Source organism: Serinus canaria, chromosome 1A, assembly GCF_022539315.1.
Source record: "Serinus canaria isolate serCan28SL12 chromosome 1A, serCan2020, whole genome shotgun sequence".
Taxonomy (NCBI): Eukaryota; Metazoa; Chordata; class Aves; order Passeriformes; family Fringillidae; genus Serinus; species Serinus canaria.
The window spans coordinates 11,931,959-11,949,434 of NC_066314.1; the positions used below are offsets into that span (position 1 = coordinate 11,931,959).

The following is a 17,476-nucleotide window of genomic DNA, read 5'->3' on the forward strand; positions in this document are numbered from 1 at the left end:
ACAGGTTCTTGGCAAGAAGCTTTGAAACTCTCAAAACCACCCAAGGTTTGGGTTTTTTGTTTTGTCTGAGGGACTATTTGCACTTGATACATTCTCTGTAAATAAAAAAAAGATTTTTCTTTACTCTTCTTAGTCAGGAAAAGAGTGAATGTTAGGAAATAACAGGAAGTGAACTGTGATGGAAAAATGTATTTATGTTTTTGTTTCTGAGATACCCTTTTTGAACTGACTAAAGATGCAGTTATTTTTGCCATATAGGTAGATATGGAAAACATTTTTTAAACTTTGTAAAATGTGTGAGACTTGTATTGCTGTGCTCAAATGAGAGCCCACGCAATTATATATGATTGGCTGATAATGATCTGGGACAGGAAGGAAGCATGTCACAGTGCTATTGTAAGGGGCTATATGTGGTTTTTAAATTCTTTTGTCCCTAACTTCTGCATGTCTGTTAGCAAAGCAGGTTGAGTGTGAAGAATGGTGCTGAGTATCCAGTCACTTCTCAGTCTATATAATAGCCTTTCTTACAAAACACATCCTTTTTAATTCCAGGAATCAAAGAGTACTTTAAGGTGTGTCCAGTTTTATCCTGAGGAAAATTTTATCTCAATAGTAAGTTATGAGTATTTTATTATAAATGGTTTTCAGTGGGATGTAATTATGTTTTCCAGGTACTGGTACAGAGATCTGTTTGTCTTTTTAATTGTTGAAACTTTTTCAGAGGAAAACTGGAGTTTTTTTTGGGTTTTTTTGATTATTTTCTTGTGAAGAATATATTCAGTCACACTCAGATTTTTCCCACAGTAGGGTAACTTTAGTGGAATTACACTTTTTTTGACCTAGAAGGCAGTAAGTGACATTCATGACACTGTACTGAACTTATACTCACTTATTGAAAAAGCAGGCTTAGCAAGTGCACTAGACAAAGAAACTATGTGATTTTGTGTCAGTTTTAAGTGAGACAGGAACATTTGTTACAGCCAAAACAGAACATAAAAAATTACAACATGATTGTTACTAGCCCTTTGTCCCAGTGGCTTTTATTTTCTCTTTTTAAAAAATAATCTGTTTTATGGAGGTTTTTGAAGTGACTATAAGGATTGGAGGAGGATAAATAAACTTGTTAAAATATTGAATCTGGTGAAATGTGACTATGACACATTTTACTGGTCTGAAATGCTAAACACAGTATATTGACCTCTGTAAAGAACATGTTTGTTTTCCTTTTTGTTTAACAGCTGGAATCACACCTGGATATTGCTCTAAATGACACACAATTAAAGTAAGTTGTTTTTTTTTTTTAATGTTTTGGTTTGCTTTCCTTTCAATATACATGGTAACATTTTACAAACCGAAGTAAAATTTGTCCAAACCACAATATCTTTGTTTGGAGTTGCCTACATGGCACTGGAACATGAGAATAACATGAAAACTGTGTCCAGATCTCCAGTTCTTACTCTCATCAGGATCAACTGTAAAAAGTAATTTAATCCTTGACTGCTTCTAAGTGCCATTTAAAAAAGTTATTTGTCTGAAGAGCTAGCTATAGGTTAAACCTTCTGAGTATGCTGAACCTATTTAAATTAATTTGCTTTAACCTTGGGCATGTTGTAATGGTGATGTCAAGATATCTGTCAAGGGAAGCTCTGCATTTTTAATTGCTTTTGCAAGTTTTATTGGGCAGTTAAACAAAGCAGTAGCACCTTTTTATGGCCTGTGAAGACACTGCCTGTACTCTATTCTCCTCCAGCATGCTCCTTCCAGCAGCCTGCACTTCCAAAGATGAAGATTTGTCTGATTCAGTGTCTGCCATGCACATGACTGCATCTGAGCTTGTCTCCTCAGGGCTCCCTTTTAACTGAGGGAAATAACTAGTCAGGATGGTTTAACTCTGTCATAATCCTCATCTGTCTTTACATTCCAAAAGGTCCCATTTATTTTTGTGAATAAAAAGGGAGGCCAGAGCTGTTAGGCCAGGTATCAGTAGCTGAAGGTGGTTTAGTTCCACCCTGCCCCAGCTGTGGTCTCAGAATGTCTCAGTGCTGTGCGTAAGGCTCAGTTGGTGCTCCTGCATGTGCAGGTTGTGTTCTCTTACAGTTGGTTCTGAAAGAACACAGCTCTTGTGAGAGCTTCAATGCTGTATTTTACTTTATTTTATTGGTTTTCAAAATTACTGCAGAAGACCAAGGGGAAAATCCCTACAGGATCAAAATACTTCCTGGAGAAAAATACAACCAAACAAAAAGCCACCCAGCAACAAGAAAAACCAGAGCAGACTGACTACAATCTTTTGCTGCATGTTTTCCAGGGTGGCAATAGGTCTTATAGATTTAAAAATATGTAAAACCATTAAAACTCAGGCAGCATGAGAATGAAAATGTCATGGTATAACAAGTTCCATGTGAGTGTGATTTTGAGCTTTTCTTTTCAACTATTTCCACTGAAGGTAGTGTCCTTTTTACAGAATAAAATGTAGCTTTATAGACATGGGCTGTGCAGTTGTCTGCAAAACCTTTGAGTTATTAGGTGTCACAAGTACTTGGATTTCCAGTATGTCATGACAACTTGCTTTCACTTCAAAGTATAGGAATGGTTGGACAGTGCAGTAAGTGAATATGAAGTTGTCAGGTATGTTCAAAGTTGGTGGATAACAGTGTGCAGTCTTGGGATTCTTGTTTCTAACTGCATTGAGCAAATTGGTTAAAGCCCAATTTAACTTCTACTGCAGAACATTTGATTATAATTTAATTAGTATATTTTGGTTACATAGTGACTGTTCTGGTGATCTTTTTCTTGTGATAAATCTCTGTGGATGAAGTGATTTACTTAGTGATCTTTATTTGCTCATAGACTTGTGAATTTTGGATATGATTACTGTCAAGATCAAGATGTTGCATCTAAATCTTTGAACCTTCAGGTTTTCACAAGTAAAGCAGGTAATGAATACAAGTATGGTCAAAATTACCTCCACTAGTAATTATCATGCAGTGTAATCCTAATTGATTACTGATTTTATTCATAAAATATTGGAAAAAACACAAAAATGTATAATGTGAGTGTGAGATTTGTATTCCTTTAGAGCACACTTGGTAGGTAACTGTGAGGAGAGGGAGAAGGCAACTGTGCTTTATTAGTATTAATAAATTGCTTATCTTCTGAAAGCTGCAGTGAAGTTGAGCTGAAGTACCCAGGGTTTTATATATTAACACCAACAACAAAACAGTCACCCAGAAACCTTTTGGTAGCCCAACTGCAAAGAACTGGTACCAGTGAAATATCTCAGTCTAAGAATACCTTAGCATTTTCCTGGCAGTTTCAGAGCCCAGCAGGTACAAAAGCATGGCTGTGTCTTACATTAAAGCAATCTAATGTTAAAGCTGACCACAATTATGTTAGAAAGTAAATTCAAGGAAGGTTTTGTCTGGGTTTCTGATCTAGTATATATTAGTGTTACATTGTGGATGTATGTACACAGAACATGTGCAGTGCAGGCTTTAAGAGCTTCATAGTGCTGTTAGTATGTGGTGTTTAGAAGGTCCAAGTATGTGATACTAAACATGGCATGTACTACTCAAGGGTTTAGTATCTCTATGATTCCTTGAACCTAAAATGTTTCTTAAACCTTTATATTTTGGAGTCTCCCTCCATCCTAAAGTATGCCATGAGCTTTTTTGGATTAAAAACTGGTCTCAAGAGATATCTGTTCATCACAGCTGTTTTCACCTTCTGAATTAGACCATCCAGGCAGGCAGAGATGGTGTCTGTTTAACCTTTGACTGGTCAGCAGAGTTGTACAGGGAAGTGTTTCAGGAGGGGCTCTACATGTCCCTCCCCGAGGTCTGCTGTGCACACAGTGAACTGCTGAGCTGTCTGCCACTTGCACTGAAATGACCATTAGTGCAAATCAAGTGAAATACAGCTTCCTTACATGGATTTCTTTTCTTACCAAGGCAAACTGCATGCTTATAAATATTAGAGGGAAGGAATTAGAAGTAAGAGAAAGCCAAGTTTCTATCTTTCAAATGTAGGGGGTTTTTTTTCCTATCTTTCAATTAGGGTTTTTCTCCTTTAGCAAGACAATTTCTTATATAAACAGCCAGTCCAGTAATAGAAAATATTATTTATTTGTATATATGTTTCCTTTTAAAACCTGTTCTCCTCTGGGGAGAAGTATATTCAGATTGAAGTACCTCCTTGAGTTTAGGATGAAATTCAGTCATCTTCCAACAAGACTCTTGTTTAGTTACTGCGAAGTAAAATGTTTTTTTTCTGTCTGGTGACACAGTATTTAAAGTCTGTGTGGAAACTTTCTAAAGCAAAAGCAAAAGTAACTGCTTTTCATTGCACTTACTGTAAAACAGATAATTTGAAAATTGCACTTAAATGAGATTACTGTATAGGTTTTTCCTTTAATATTGTTTAAAAACTGAGGATTACCTTGCACAACCCATTCCTGGTAACTAACAGTTTGGACCAAGTTATTTTGGTGCTAAAACCATATTTAGTTGTTGAAGAACACTCTAGGTAATCACACTAAAGGTTCCCTTTTGTGCCTCAGGGGTGATTTGCAAAACTGGACTGCAAGTTCTTTGTGGAGCAGATTGTGCCTGCTGTGGGACTGCTAGCCCAGCTCTGATATTAATGCCAGTATCCCTGCTTGTACCATTCAGATATCCCTGGCAAAGTGTCATTGGCAAAACTTCAAACTGGAATATTCCATGCAATTTCCCATTTAATAAAACTCTTATTGGCTCCTGCCAGTCTGAACTCTGAATGAAATAATTTCTCCTTTCTCACACTTCTGCAGCAGAAAAGTAGCTCTGTTCCTTACACTCAACACAGACAAAATATCTCCAGATAAAAACCCCCATGTAATTCTTGAGTAGCTGAGATCAAGCAGTTCCAGTCTCAGAATTAACTTGGCATGTCCAGAATTCAGTGGTTATTAGATAAACACTGTACTGTTATGTGTTCTCTTTAGTGCTTTAGAAATATTTTTCAATTAAATTAGCTCAATATTTTAAAAAGTGCAGGCAGTAAGAGGTCATAGACACTGGGTTACCATCAGCTAACTATCTCCTGAAATTTAGGCATCTGGACTATGTTTCTAGAGAGAAATAGGCATCTCCAGAGGATGAGTCAATCCATATTTCTTTGTTTGCTGAATAGGGATCTAAATGAGAGATGTTTGGATGGCTGAAGTTAAGTGAGGCAAGTCCCTCTTAAGTCAGTACAACTAGACAAAATGCCCTTGTGCAATGTTGTATTTGAGTTGTGACATTTGGACGCTGTGTTGAGATGCTGTTACAGCCTTATGTCTTGAGTTTTTGCTTGAATAGAAATAAGGAATTTAGTTAAAGTTTCCTAGGAAAAACTTAATTTCATAGGTGACTCTTACAGTCTCAGTGGGCTGATTTTGTCGAGTGCCAGAGTTGTAACTGCTGTTTCTTGAATAGGAATAGAATTTTCTTTTTAAATTTTTTCTTTTTCTTTTTTCTTTTTCTTTTTCTTTTTCTTTTTCTTTTTCTTTTTCTTTTTCTTTTTCTTTTTCTTTTTCTTTTTCTTTTTCTTTTTCTTTTTCTTTTTCTTTTTCTTTTTCTTTTTCTTTTTCTTTTTCACCTTTGTGGTCAAGATCTTTTTTCCCTTTTATTTCTGGAAAGATAAGTGTCCATCCAAGTATATCCTCACATGAGTCTTCTCACCTTGCAGCATTCAGCTACAACTTTTACTTTCTGCAAATGATTTTGAAATTAATAGTGTGGTAGACCTGGCTCTTTATACAGTTGCAATAGGCTGCAGCAACACAACCCAGTTCTAATTTGCAGAGAGCAGTGCGAAGGGTAGGAAAGGAGTCTGTGGTATATTCTTAGTGTCTGACTGCTCTACTGGGATTGCCAGGACTGTGTCAGACGTAACTTTGCTTGGACACCTGTTGGTCTGAGGCTGCCATGTTTCTGTCTGTATTACCAAAGCACCATTTGTTATTTCTGGTTGTTTGGGGCTCAGTTTGTTGACACATGGAGCAATATTGTTGAGTTGAAAGATGCACATCCTATTTATAGTCTGCCATAGCTGCCGTTTCTGTGGCCAGCTTGCACATCGCCCACTGACGCTTCAGTCTGAGCACACTCGCTTGCCTGTTGTGCAATTTACAGAGCAGTGTACACAGAAGACTCCAGCATACAAGAAGGAAACTTGAAGTGCTGGAAGAGAGCTGTTGATAATAAAACAGCAATCCAGTGGGTTGCTGGAACTTCTCCAGTCTTCCTCATGAGTCCTGATGCTGCTACTTTAAAAATTATGCATGTTCTGAAAGAAGCCAAATGCTCTGGCAAAATGCCCTGTCTGTTGTCTGAATGACTCAAATATCCAAGCAAAACTGTATCAAACCATATTCAGTCAGCTAAGAATAAGCAAAAAGAAAAATGGCACCTTAAGAAAGCAGTTACCTTCCCCAGAAGGCAGAAGCATGGACTGTCTCAGCCATATCTGTATCACAGCTATGGTACAGCCCTGTGGTGTGAAATACCGAGGCGTTTCATCAAATAAAGTAACTGGGTACCTGTGCTTTTTTTGTACTTGTGCTTTTTCCATACTGTGCTATTTTCTGCATTACTTGTATACACAGCCTTTTATTTTTTACAGAAAAGTACCTGTATTAGTATTACTTTCTTCTCTTCTTTTAAATGATAAACTTCCAATAAAGGTAAAAGGTGAATAAAGGTCATATTGTGAATGAGCTTTTCCTGCTGTACTGGTATAATGTGGTTTGGAAGCTGTTTTTAACATGAATGCCAAAGCATCAGAGTAAGGGGATTTAAGTTTTTATAAGAGATGAAAGCAGGGTTACCATCCTGTGGGGTCAAAACAGGATCAGTTTGATCTAGAATTATTCTGGGAGTGGGAAACCTTCCTGAATGCAGTACCCTGGCTGAAATAAACTTGCCCCAAGACTGACTTCTTGCCTAAAAAAGGTAATAGCAGTTCTTTCGGCTGGAAAGGGGAGAAGTGGCTATCACTTCTTTGGTAGTGTATTCATGCTGCTGCCAATATGAGATTACTTGAAAAGCAAAGAAATGGTGTTTTATTATATTGTTGAGCGTATCTGACAGCTCCTGAACACACATTATCTGGATTGAGGCAGTCTATGGAGAGAAAAGCTTCATCAGTTTTCTGACTGCAAGCATGATTTCTCCTGGAAAGGGCCAAAATGTACTTCCCCTAAAAGTAAGAACTGGCCATGACAGGATCCAGGTTTCCATTGTGCCAGATTGCCTCCTCTCTTCTTTCTTGATTTTGTTTCATTAGATAAATGATTATTAGAGTCCATAACAGATATTCCTGTAATCCTTACCTTTTTTGAGAGATTATTTTTAATTGAATAAAGTTTAGTTGACTGTTGAAACAGTCTTGATTTTGATTTTGTGCAGTATAAAGATGGCTCAGTATTCAGCTGGACAAGTGAATTTTCTTTCCCTATTTTGTCTTTTTAGGAGGCTTGTGTGTGTGTTGTAGTAGAGTCTCTGATATTCCTCATGAGATCATATACTCCATATATTTTTTACATAAAGGTAAGACTAACTTGTTCATTTACTGTAGTTTATTTTGAAGAATGTCAGTGTGCTGAAAGAGTCAGAATATGCCTTTCAAAACAAATAACTACCAAAGTCTGCAGACAAAGCTACTGTGGCTGGCGTTTCAAGACAGCAGCTGCCTTTAGCCTTGGCTTTCCTGCTGTAGGCTTCCTGCCTGATGCTGAGTGAGTAGCTTCAAGCCAGTGGCCTTGTAAATGGTTATTAATTTGGTCCCTTATTTCTAGCCAGACTTTCCGGCATGCTGAGCACAGACATCAATGAAATCTGTGGGAGTTTGCAGGTGTGTTGTACTTATGCCATAAGACATTTGTATGGGAAATAGAGCCAACAGCTCTTAGCTTGAATGTCTGTTTAGAATTCCAGTTCAATGTGTCATTTTCTCAGCAAGAGGTGCAACACCCACTGACTCTAAGAATAGTTGCTGTGTAAGTGGTGCTCAAGCTCTTAGAGTTAAGACGTTTGTTTTAAAATAATAAAGGACATTGTTTTATTCCAATCAGAGTAAAAGTTCTCATTACCAAGATTTTCTTATTTGATACATGGACAGAGAGGCAAATTATTTCTCAAATGAGAAGCTGCATAGTATGGAGTAACTGTGTTCAAGTGCACACTATGTCTCTGTTCTGCCATAACCGTTTGCTTTCTTGTGCCAGGATGCTTCTCATCTGTCAGAGCTGCACATATACATGTTGCTATGCTGCTGGAATATTGTGGGATTGATTGAACTACCTTTTTGTGTTCTTGAAGGCATTAACAAATTGGAAAAAGTCCCTTTTAGTTGTGACACACTGCACTGCACTGCTGCAAAGGGCTGGTTTCCCCAGATACACCTGATATGTTGGATTGCTTGGAGCCAACCTTGGCCCTTGTACATCCTGATCTGTACTAGGAAGAAACTGAGGATAAATGTGGTGACATTAACTAGCTAAATCTGAAATGACCTCTGTGGAATGGAGCTGTTTGGTGCAGAGCTGTTTGTGGGTTCATGTAAGATTCATCAGCTGTACAAGAGAATTTTAATAATGGTCCTACAGCGACCCACAGAAGCAGTGGTATATTGGGTCCATTACTCACATTTTGGAGTCCATAAACCATATTTTGAAGACATTTAAAAAGTTCCGTTTATTCTGCAGCCTCTGTAATCTTGGCTGGAAGCTTCCCACCCCTGTTAAAACAGTCACTGCAGCATAAACAGAGAAGTCACGATGTTGCAGTTGAATACTGCAGTGCTGGTTTTAGCTTGCATGTGCTCATACTGGCAAGAGACAAAGTGGTGATGGGGGGTATACTGACTCATTGCAAGCTAACTTCAATCAGTACTCTGTATGAAAAACTTTATCTTTTGAGACCTCTGCCTCTGTAGTGTTGCTGTTGGTGATTTTTCTCTTGGTGATCCTATAAACTGTGGATCTTATATTGAATTTCCATGTATTATTAAGTAGCATCCTGATCATGACACCATTAATTACTAGAATCTTCAGCTTTTCTCACAGAAAGAGAATATTTGAGGGCATTGTGTCATTCTTACTGGGTGCCAGAAGTGTGGTAGAAATCTAGATTAAAACAACAGCTGTGCTGATGCAAAGCCCCATGCAAACACAGCAGGTCTGAAATTGGCCTTTGTATAAACTGAGCTGAACTAAATTGGAGCAATAGGGCATGTAGATAAACAAAGTGGAAATTCTTTAAAGCAATTGAAAGTTCACCAAAATGTGAAACACAGCTATATAAAGGATTTGTGTTTGGGTTTTTCTGGGAGAAAGGTATTTTTACACAAGCTTGCTCTGGGATGGAGTGCTTCTTTAAACACAGACATAGGCTGGGCAGTGCATGGCTAGTTTTCAGATACTAAAGGTGCATTGTGTAGGTGCCAGTGTACTAAGTGTGCAGGAACTCTGTTCAGGATGGATTAAATCTGTCTGTGCAGACAACCCCATAAAGCAGTCTGAAAGATCCCTGTTTGGGTCTGTGGGAACTGCAGAAGTTTTAGCTATAAAGTCCTAGGTGTATTGTAACAAATGGTGTTTATTGTTTGAGGTTTTTAAAGTTGTTTTTTTTTTTCCCCTCAGGTTACAACAAAACTTTTACAGTTTCTCTAGAAAGAGCAGAATCTCGTCAATTGAAGGAAGTGGCTTTTATGAATCTTGGTAGGTTACTTGTGTTACTTTCCTGTGTGATTGCCATTCTCTATGTAGTACAGAGACAAATGGCTAACTCTTCTCTGGAAGGGAAGGATTTTTTTTTCCTTGTCTTTAGGTAGAAGTGTTATTTTGCTGCTTTTCTTCTGCTTGCTTTTTGTATTTGGCATTTGATATTGCAATGCCTCACTATTAGTAAGCAGCTTCTTCTGAAATTGCCTCAAAATCTGTGCTGGACACCAGCTGCTGAGTTCTTGAGTATCTCAAGTTTCTTGAATCCTACCCTGGAAACCCAAATGTACTGCTAGTGTTTCCTGTGTTAATACAACAGCAGCTTTTAATTAACTCCTTTTAGATTTCCTAGATACAATCAATTCCTCCCAGAGAAGTGGGCCTAGTTGAGACTCATGTTAAAGAGCCTCTTAAAGCAAATAAGTGATCAAGTGCTAAATTGACCACTGTTGTTTCTTTAAATAGACTATTATGTAGCTGCTTATTTGCCTGGCCAGTTCCTGCACCTCCTGAACATTCAACATCCTGACATGCTGTGCTACAGTTTGTTTCTGACAGGTATAGTAAAACTGCTTTAAGTATTTAATTGTTGTTGTGGAAACTTGTTCATATCTCTTTACATGAAAGTTGTATTTCTCAACGTTTCCTTATTGCACAGTGTTCTGACAAAGGAAGGATACTCAAAAAATGACATTTTTGCTACTTTCCGTTTTAGAAAGAGAAGCTGAACTGGCATTTCATACTTTATGTATTTCATACTCCTTGCTTGTTATGAAATGGAAGAAGACCTTTCACTGAATTTGAAGTTCTCTGCCTTGGTTTCATAGTTTCCCTTCCCCCAACTTTGCCCATGTTCTTGGTCCTCCACTGTTTTCAAATTTCACATGAGATGTAAATTTGACTTTACATTTCCTTCCTCCAATTGAGTTGCTCTAAATGTGTGTGTTTGGAGGGTGTGGGGAAAGGAAATCTGTGTTTCCTTCACCTGATCAGGCTGATGCAATTTAATTTAGAGTCTCATCTGAGATGTGTGTTACTTCATTTCCAACAAACACTTCTTTGTGGGAAGTGGTTTATTTTTGGAAGTGGGGTGCCTTTGTTTGAAAACATAAAATCTGTTGTTCTGATTGGGTGAAGGGGACATAAATTGTGGAAACTGGTGCAGGGGCAGCATCACAGGAAGCTAATACCTATTTTGTATGTGTAATGAAGTACTGTCCTGCTAAAAATGAGTGGAAAGCATCACTACTGGATGGTGGGTCTGATTTTTCTGATGCAAGGGCTCTGAAATACAGTACCTGTGAGGTACCATGGTGGTGAGCACTGGTACATAAATAAAATGGTTTTGGTCTGAGGCTTCAGTGAACAATCATAGAGCAGAACCTTCCTGTTCTGACCTGCACAAGCTGTACCAATAGGTGCTAATTCTAGTGTTGAGCTTGTGCTACTGTCCTTCTGCTCTGCTCTGTTCCTCCACATGTTCTCTGATTTGTCTTGGAGCAGCATTGTGAGCCTGAAATCTTGACACCTTCTCTGTGTCAGCAATAGGGAAGGAGAGGACTGAGTATGGAATGTGCTCCTTATCTGCTTTCTTTATGGAGCCAGCACCATTCCTACTCCTCTTCAGTATCTACTACCAGGCAGGTGTAGTGCAAGAGGAAACTCTTTCTTAATGCTGGGGGCTTAGGAATCTTAAGAGAAATACTGGTAGCAGGCAAATTTTATGTTCTTACTCCTTTTGTTTTCAAACCAATGTTCTTCAGGTGAGGATGCAAGAATTGACACGTTACAAAACTGTTCCATCCGTTCCCCCTGGGTGTCAGCAGTCCTGGATTGCAATGCAGGAAGTCTGTTTGATGTGAGCATCAGTGACAGTGCCTTGCTACAGCTCCTAGAGAAGAGCAAACGAGACTGTGAGAGACTGGCAGCTCTGCATTGTGCCCTGCTCTACTTCCAATACACAGAAGACTTGGAAATGCAGGTGGGAAAAGAACCTCCTCTAATATTTTTTCTAGTGACTGACGTCTTATACAAAGCAGGAGCAGGCCATGAGAGGTCCTGATTCACCTGGCAGTGCCAAGAGGCTCATCAGCTGGGCTGCCCTAAACCTGTTACCAATCCAGGCTGTCCTGAAAACATTTGTGTCACTATCACTACTCCATGCAAAGTGTTAACTACCAAACCCGAATTTTCTATGCTGTCTTACAACACATGATTAAACAGAGAGATGTGACAAGCTTCCTCTTCTCATTCTGACAGATTATTCGATGGATTTCTGAGAACCTGTCAACATGTCATTCTTTTGACCCCATTCAAGAATTTATCATTGGTAGGTACTTCTTTTCCTGCATTCTGAATTTTCCTGCATACTCCATTTGACACTAAGGAGAGGCCATGGCAGTAGAAACTGACTCTTATTTCTGAACTTTTTGATTATGATTTGCATTAACTAACCTGTGTTTTGTGGCATTAAGAGACAGTATCAGTAGTTTAGAAGATATGTAGACATCTCAAAATCAGAGTGGCAGTAAAAGTTTTCAAATGCATTCTTCTGTCTAATGGAACAAATGGATTTATCATTATTTTAAGTCTCTGGAGATTGTCTTCTTAGCTCCATTCTCCTCTAGCTCTAGCCCAAACCATTTTTTTCAAAAGGATTTGGCTTATCATGATACTCTCTTCTAATAGGTAGTTTCTCAGTCTAGCCAGTGCAGAGTCTTTGTACAAAGGACCCCTGCAGTGCTGAGCCTTAGCCAAGCAGCTGACCCAGCCCTGCAGCCATCTGGACTTCTCTTCCTCCTTTTGTGCACAGAATGGGACCAGTTCCACAATGAAGGAAGCTGTTTCAGAGACAGCAGCAGGATTTGTCCCTAAAAAACTGTCAGATAAGGAACAGTGAAGCCTACTCTTGTTAATGATAGTTTATACAATCTTGCCCTTACAAATCTTTTCACATTACATTCAGCCTCCCTGTACTGCAGAATGTGTCCAGAAACTCAGAACCTGGATAAACTCCTGCCCTACACATCACTGCATGACTGGATTGGGGTAAGATAACAGCTGGTACTTTAATTAATAGCTAGAGGGTCTGGTTTTTTATCCTTTAGTACAGGCTATAGCTTGTGTGTCTTACCTTTTCACAGATATGCTACAAATTGATAGGTTTATGCCCTTGCTTTTTGCCTGTTTTAGTTTGCCAAGTCTTGCCTTTTGTGGTGTTTTCCATGAGTCAAAATTTTTGTCAACAAATAAAAGCATTTGCAAAACCAAGAACAGTTATTATAATTGAATGGATGGTTAAATATCTCAGTTTTCATAATTAAATATTAATTTATTCCTTATCACATGAGGTTTATAATGAATACAGAATACATTTAACCAGCAAAATCATGCACTTATTTCCAGGACAAACAGAATCAGTAGAGTTAAGATTTACAAGTAAGCTTGAAGAAGTAAAATAACTTCAAGCAAGACTTTACAGTTAGAGCAAATAGTGTCTGAATTTCTCTGCTGTGACACTGTTCTAATATATTGTTTTTCTTAAAAATAAGGGCACAGTTTTAGCTAGCTAGCTGGTTTCCTGGAGGAAATGGGAGATGGAGATTAGATGCCCCATATTCTCTGCTAAATTGCAAGACTATAAATAATTTTTCTGTATTTATAGGCTGTCCCTGGAGTAATATGTGCCACAGACATTATTTCTCTGCCTGTGTTAGAGGTAAGTTCCAGTATAAAGCCACATTTGTACTTGCAGATTAGTAGCTACTTTTTTTTGTGGGTTGGGGGTGTGCTAAGTATTCATGCAGCAGTCTCCCCACAGCTCTATCCAAAAACAGATGTGAACAGAAAATTGCCCTGTTGGAAATGATTTATGCATTTACTAAAATATCAGTTAATCAGCCTCAAAGGTGGTAGGGATTTTTCTCTTTCTGAAGACACCTCTATTCAACAGGGAGGATTATCCATTAATTAATTCTTGTTAATCAGATTGATACCGCTTCACTTCATGACTTTGGTAGCTGAAGGCAGAAGTGGCATAACAGACAAGGAGGATTTCTATACATGTCTACATATGGCCACTTTGAGGGCTATTTCATTGTGCTGCCATTGGTGTGGATGGCTTGTGACCCTCTCACTTTGTTTTGTCCAGAGCATCCTGTGATTGCACTGATGTCAGGGCTTTGGCTACTAAATCTAGACAAATTCCTGCACAGCCTGGAAAGGGCAGTGGGCTGGATGGGGAGAGCAGGAATGGTTGTTAGGGTAGGAAATTGGACTTTCCGTTGAAAACAACATGAATGATTCTTCCTGTCTTCCCGTTCCACTCCCTCAGCTCCAGTTTAGAGACATTCTTGAAACTTTCTTAAGCACTCCCCTACAAAATCTGAAAGAGAATTTTAATAAGCAGTTTGTTGTGGAGAGCTAAGAGGAAGAATGGGGAGTTTAGACACACCAGCAACACATAGGATTAGACTCTGGATACGTGACAATGTTGTTCCATGTAGCTCTTTAAAGATGTGCTGATAATTAGTCATAAAGTATCATAAAACCTTTCAAAAATCAGTGAAATTGCCCACTGCCCTCTCACTCTGCAGCAGTGCATCACAGCTGTGCAGCACACATTCACAGGGTTGCTGTCAGGGAATAAATAGGGCTTTGTATGGCTTTGCTTGGAAAGGCTGCCCTGAGAACTGGGACACCTGGGAAAATCAGAGCTTGAGAAAATTTGTGTGCAGATAATCCCTGTAATTCACTGAGGTCAAAGTTAGCAGGACTTTAATTTGTCTGAGATTGAACCTCAAGCCCCTGGGGGCACATGCCTTTAGCAGCTATACTTCCTGATTGTGGAACTCATTTCCTATTTCTGTCTGAAACCTAAACAGATTGAAAAGGTCAGAGTTGAGCTAAAGACAAATATTTCCTGCTACTTTTGATGGCAAATTGCTGTGACTCTTGCATGAGGACAAAGATGCTAATGCACAGGGTAAGGTTTAATGCTCTGGCTGTTTTTGTGACCAGTGTCACAAACCCACCACAGCTTGAATTTAAGTGGTCAGTTGTTGTTTCAGTTGGTGGATGTTGTTGGCATCAGGAGTCAGACCCTGGTGACAGATCAGGTTCTACAAGTAGTATTTCTGTTGCAGAGATTTTATGGCATTTTAGAGAAAAAATGGTTAATTGTTATTTTGAGAACTTTTTGGAGTTCTCAAGCCCATGAGTTGTTGAGAGCTTCTGGGAGGGCTATGTCCATATTCACATAAAAAAAAAATCTTCTGTTTTCTGGGTATCAGGTGTTTTTATGACTAAATTCTTGTTCGTTAAGATATATTGAGAAAGGGGGAACAGTTAATCCAATTGTCCAAAAGCCCTACATAAGGATTGCAAGTAATAATTCTAATTTTAAGAATTATTAAGCCTCTTTTTAAGCACAAACCAAACTTGCAGGGTGCAAATAAGTTCAGCTGGAAAGGGAGAAGGCAGGAGGAAGATGGGAAATAAAGAAAATAGGAGGAGGTCTAGGGGAAGAGTGAAAATATATAGTGCAAGAAATTGTCAGAGCAGCAGGAAAGAGTTTCTCCCCTGTGCTGTGCTGAGCCTCTGGGCTGCACAGTGATGCTTTAAAATGCTCTTTGAATGCCATCAGTGCTGGGGAGACACTGCACTACAGTCCAGAGAGACATGGGCTCTTGAAGGCAGTTGTCACCCCACATCTTTTCCAAGGGGTGTAGCAGAGAGCTTTCTATGTTCAGTTAAAAACCCATTACTTATGAAAGGCTTCATGGGAGCTTTTTGTTTATTGCAAACTGGTGAGGCCTTGCTTTGGCTTCTGGTAATACAATGTCTTTTAAGTGTCATGCTTAGGTGTTCATTATGACTCTCTAGAAATGTTTCCCAAATAAACACCTATGATGAAGAAGCCTTCTCTTTTTAGTCCTTGCCCTGATGATCCTCAAGAAATAATAGATTTAATTGAAAAAATCCTTTACTTTAAACTTTTGACTTTTTAATCAGGTCTAATACAATGCATCTTTTTGGGATTAAAAGCAAACACTCAAGCCTACCACTTCCTGTTAGAGATTTCTTATATGAAAGAAAATTGCTGTCTTGCTTCCCCCTGCCACATATCCAAGTCCAGTGTGGTCTGAACACAGTTCTGCAGTGGTAGTGCTGTTGCATGGATTGGTCACTAGATGATACCCTTATCCTGTGTTTAATATTTCTCTGATTTCATATTGGTAACATTTAGGCAACATTCTGCAGTATTAGGTTGTAGATGTCATGAGTTAGGTCCAAAAGAGTGAACATATGGTGCCATATGTAATCCTAGTTTGCAGCTGCTAAGTATAACTAATATGAAGCAAAACCCAAGATTTATTGTCTCTGCTGCAGCTACAATAATAAAGTGACAATAGGCACTGGCAGCAAGAGGAAAGTGGCTGGCAGAATTGAGTCTTTGAAATTTATTTTCCTTGACAAATTATAGTTTATAGTAGGAAGTGGTTTCTTCCTTTTGAACATTGTGAATTCAAAGCTCTCTTAATTCAAATGTTGTTACTCTAGTGTCTGCGTTGGGAGATAATGTATATTAAGAGGGGCAAGAACAGCTCATACCATCTCTTGTTTTTTAAAACTGCCAAAAAGATCTGCCTTAATCTCATCTCTTCCTCAGCAATAATTGTGTCTTGCCCCCCTTATAAATAGCAGCTTCAAATTTTTATACCCAGTCCAAGAACTAGCTCAGGAAAGTGGTGTAGTTTTGTTTAGAATTTGATCCTCCTGTCTGTTCACAGCTGAGTTTAGATTAATTTTAGCATTAGAGTAAAATGCTTTAGAATTGCTATGGAAATTTTTGAATTTTGTTTCTTTTCTGGGATGAAGTACTGTTACTTGGGCTTGATAAATGGATGTTTGCAATCTAAGTATTAATGCAGCTTGAAACTACTGGCATCCTGCAGCTGTCATGGCCATGGTGGTATTCCCCTATTTGGAACTGCTAGAAACCTCAAATGGGATTTATTTGACCAAATGTAAACATTTACATCTGAGCTAGTAGCCTAAGGCTCTTTTTACAGTCAGAGGAAGTCTAGACAATATGGCCAGTGTAGTCTGCAGTGCAGTTCTTCCTATTCCAAACATGTAAATAGGTCAGATGAATTGTGACCTAGAAATACTTGTTCCTTCCCAGGCACCAAATCTTGACCTCAAGTCATTCCATCAAGAGAATTTAGTTTTGATGCTTTGGTTTAACTTTTTTCACTTAGATTGTTTTTTCACTAATCACATGCCTTTGCAGACATTTAGTGGGAGGATGATGAGGTAGTTCTTTAAGAGGACAGCCTATATTCATGCTTTCTCTGCCACACTTTGCAGTTCCAAAACTCCAAAGGCTTCTGGGAGAAACTCAACTCAAACTTGGAGAGTGTGAAGTATGCAGAGCCACACTTGCACTACCACAGTAAGGTGCTCAGGAGGGAATGGCGTAACCTTTCAGAAGAGGTGAGTGAGAGGCACTGGAGCTGAGGCACTGGAACCCTCCAGAGCTGCCTCTGAAATGGGGGTTTTAAAGTCAAGCATGGATGAGTTGGCTTTTTTATTTTGAAGATAAATAAATGTGAATCTGATTAGCAGAAGTGCAAAGATTGCAGTCATTTCACCTAAGGTGATTGCCTCTAAGTTCTGTTCTCTTAAAATAATGCAAGAAATTAGAGAAAAGCAGAGCTTGCTCTGTAT

The 17,476-nt window shown here is 38.7% G+C and overlaps 1 protein-coding gene across 5 annotated transcripts in view; it reads left to right on the forward strand.

Annotated features, from left to right (window-relative positions):
- GSAP (gamma-secretase activating protein) overlaps positions 1 to 17,476 on the forward strand; it is a 47,374-nt gene that overhangs the window by 13,954 nt on the left and 15,944 nt on the right. For 4 of the 5 annotated variants that reach the window (XM_050981958.1, XM_050981953.1, XM_050981965.1 and 1 more), the window contains 11 exons: positions 553 to 612; positions 1,239 to 1,282; positions 2,851 to 2,936; positions 7,494 to 7,571; positions 9,665 to 9,742; positions 10,211 to 10,303; positions 11,509 to 11,726; positions 12,005 to 12,074; positions 12,711 to 12,793; positions 13,410 to 13,463; positions 17,117 to 17,242. In XM_050981958.1, coding sequence (XP_050837915.1) covers positions 553 to 612; positions 1,239 to 1,282; positions 2,851 to 2,936; positions 7,494 to 7,571; positions 9,665 to 9,742; positions 10,211 to 10,303; positions 11,509 to 11,726; positions 12,005 to 12,074; positions 12,711 to 12,793; positions 13,410 to 13,463; positions 17,117 to 17,242 — 990 coding nt within the window. The remainder of the gene's footprint in view (positions 1 to 552; positions 613 to 1,238; positions 1,283 to 2,850; positions 2,937 to 7,493; positions 7,572 to 9,664; positions 9,743 to 10,210; positions 10,304 to 11,508; positions 11,727 to 12,004; positions 12,075 to 12,710; positions 12,794 to 13,409; positions 13,464 to 17,116; positions 17,243 to 17,476) is intronic. The other variant, XM_050981955.1, reaches the window with a different exon arrangement.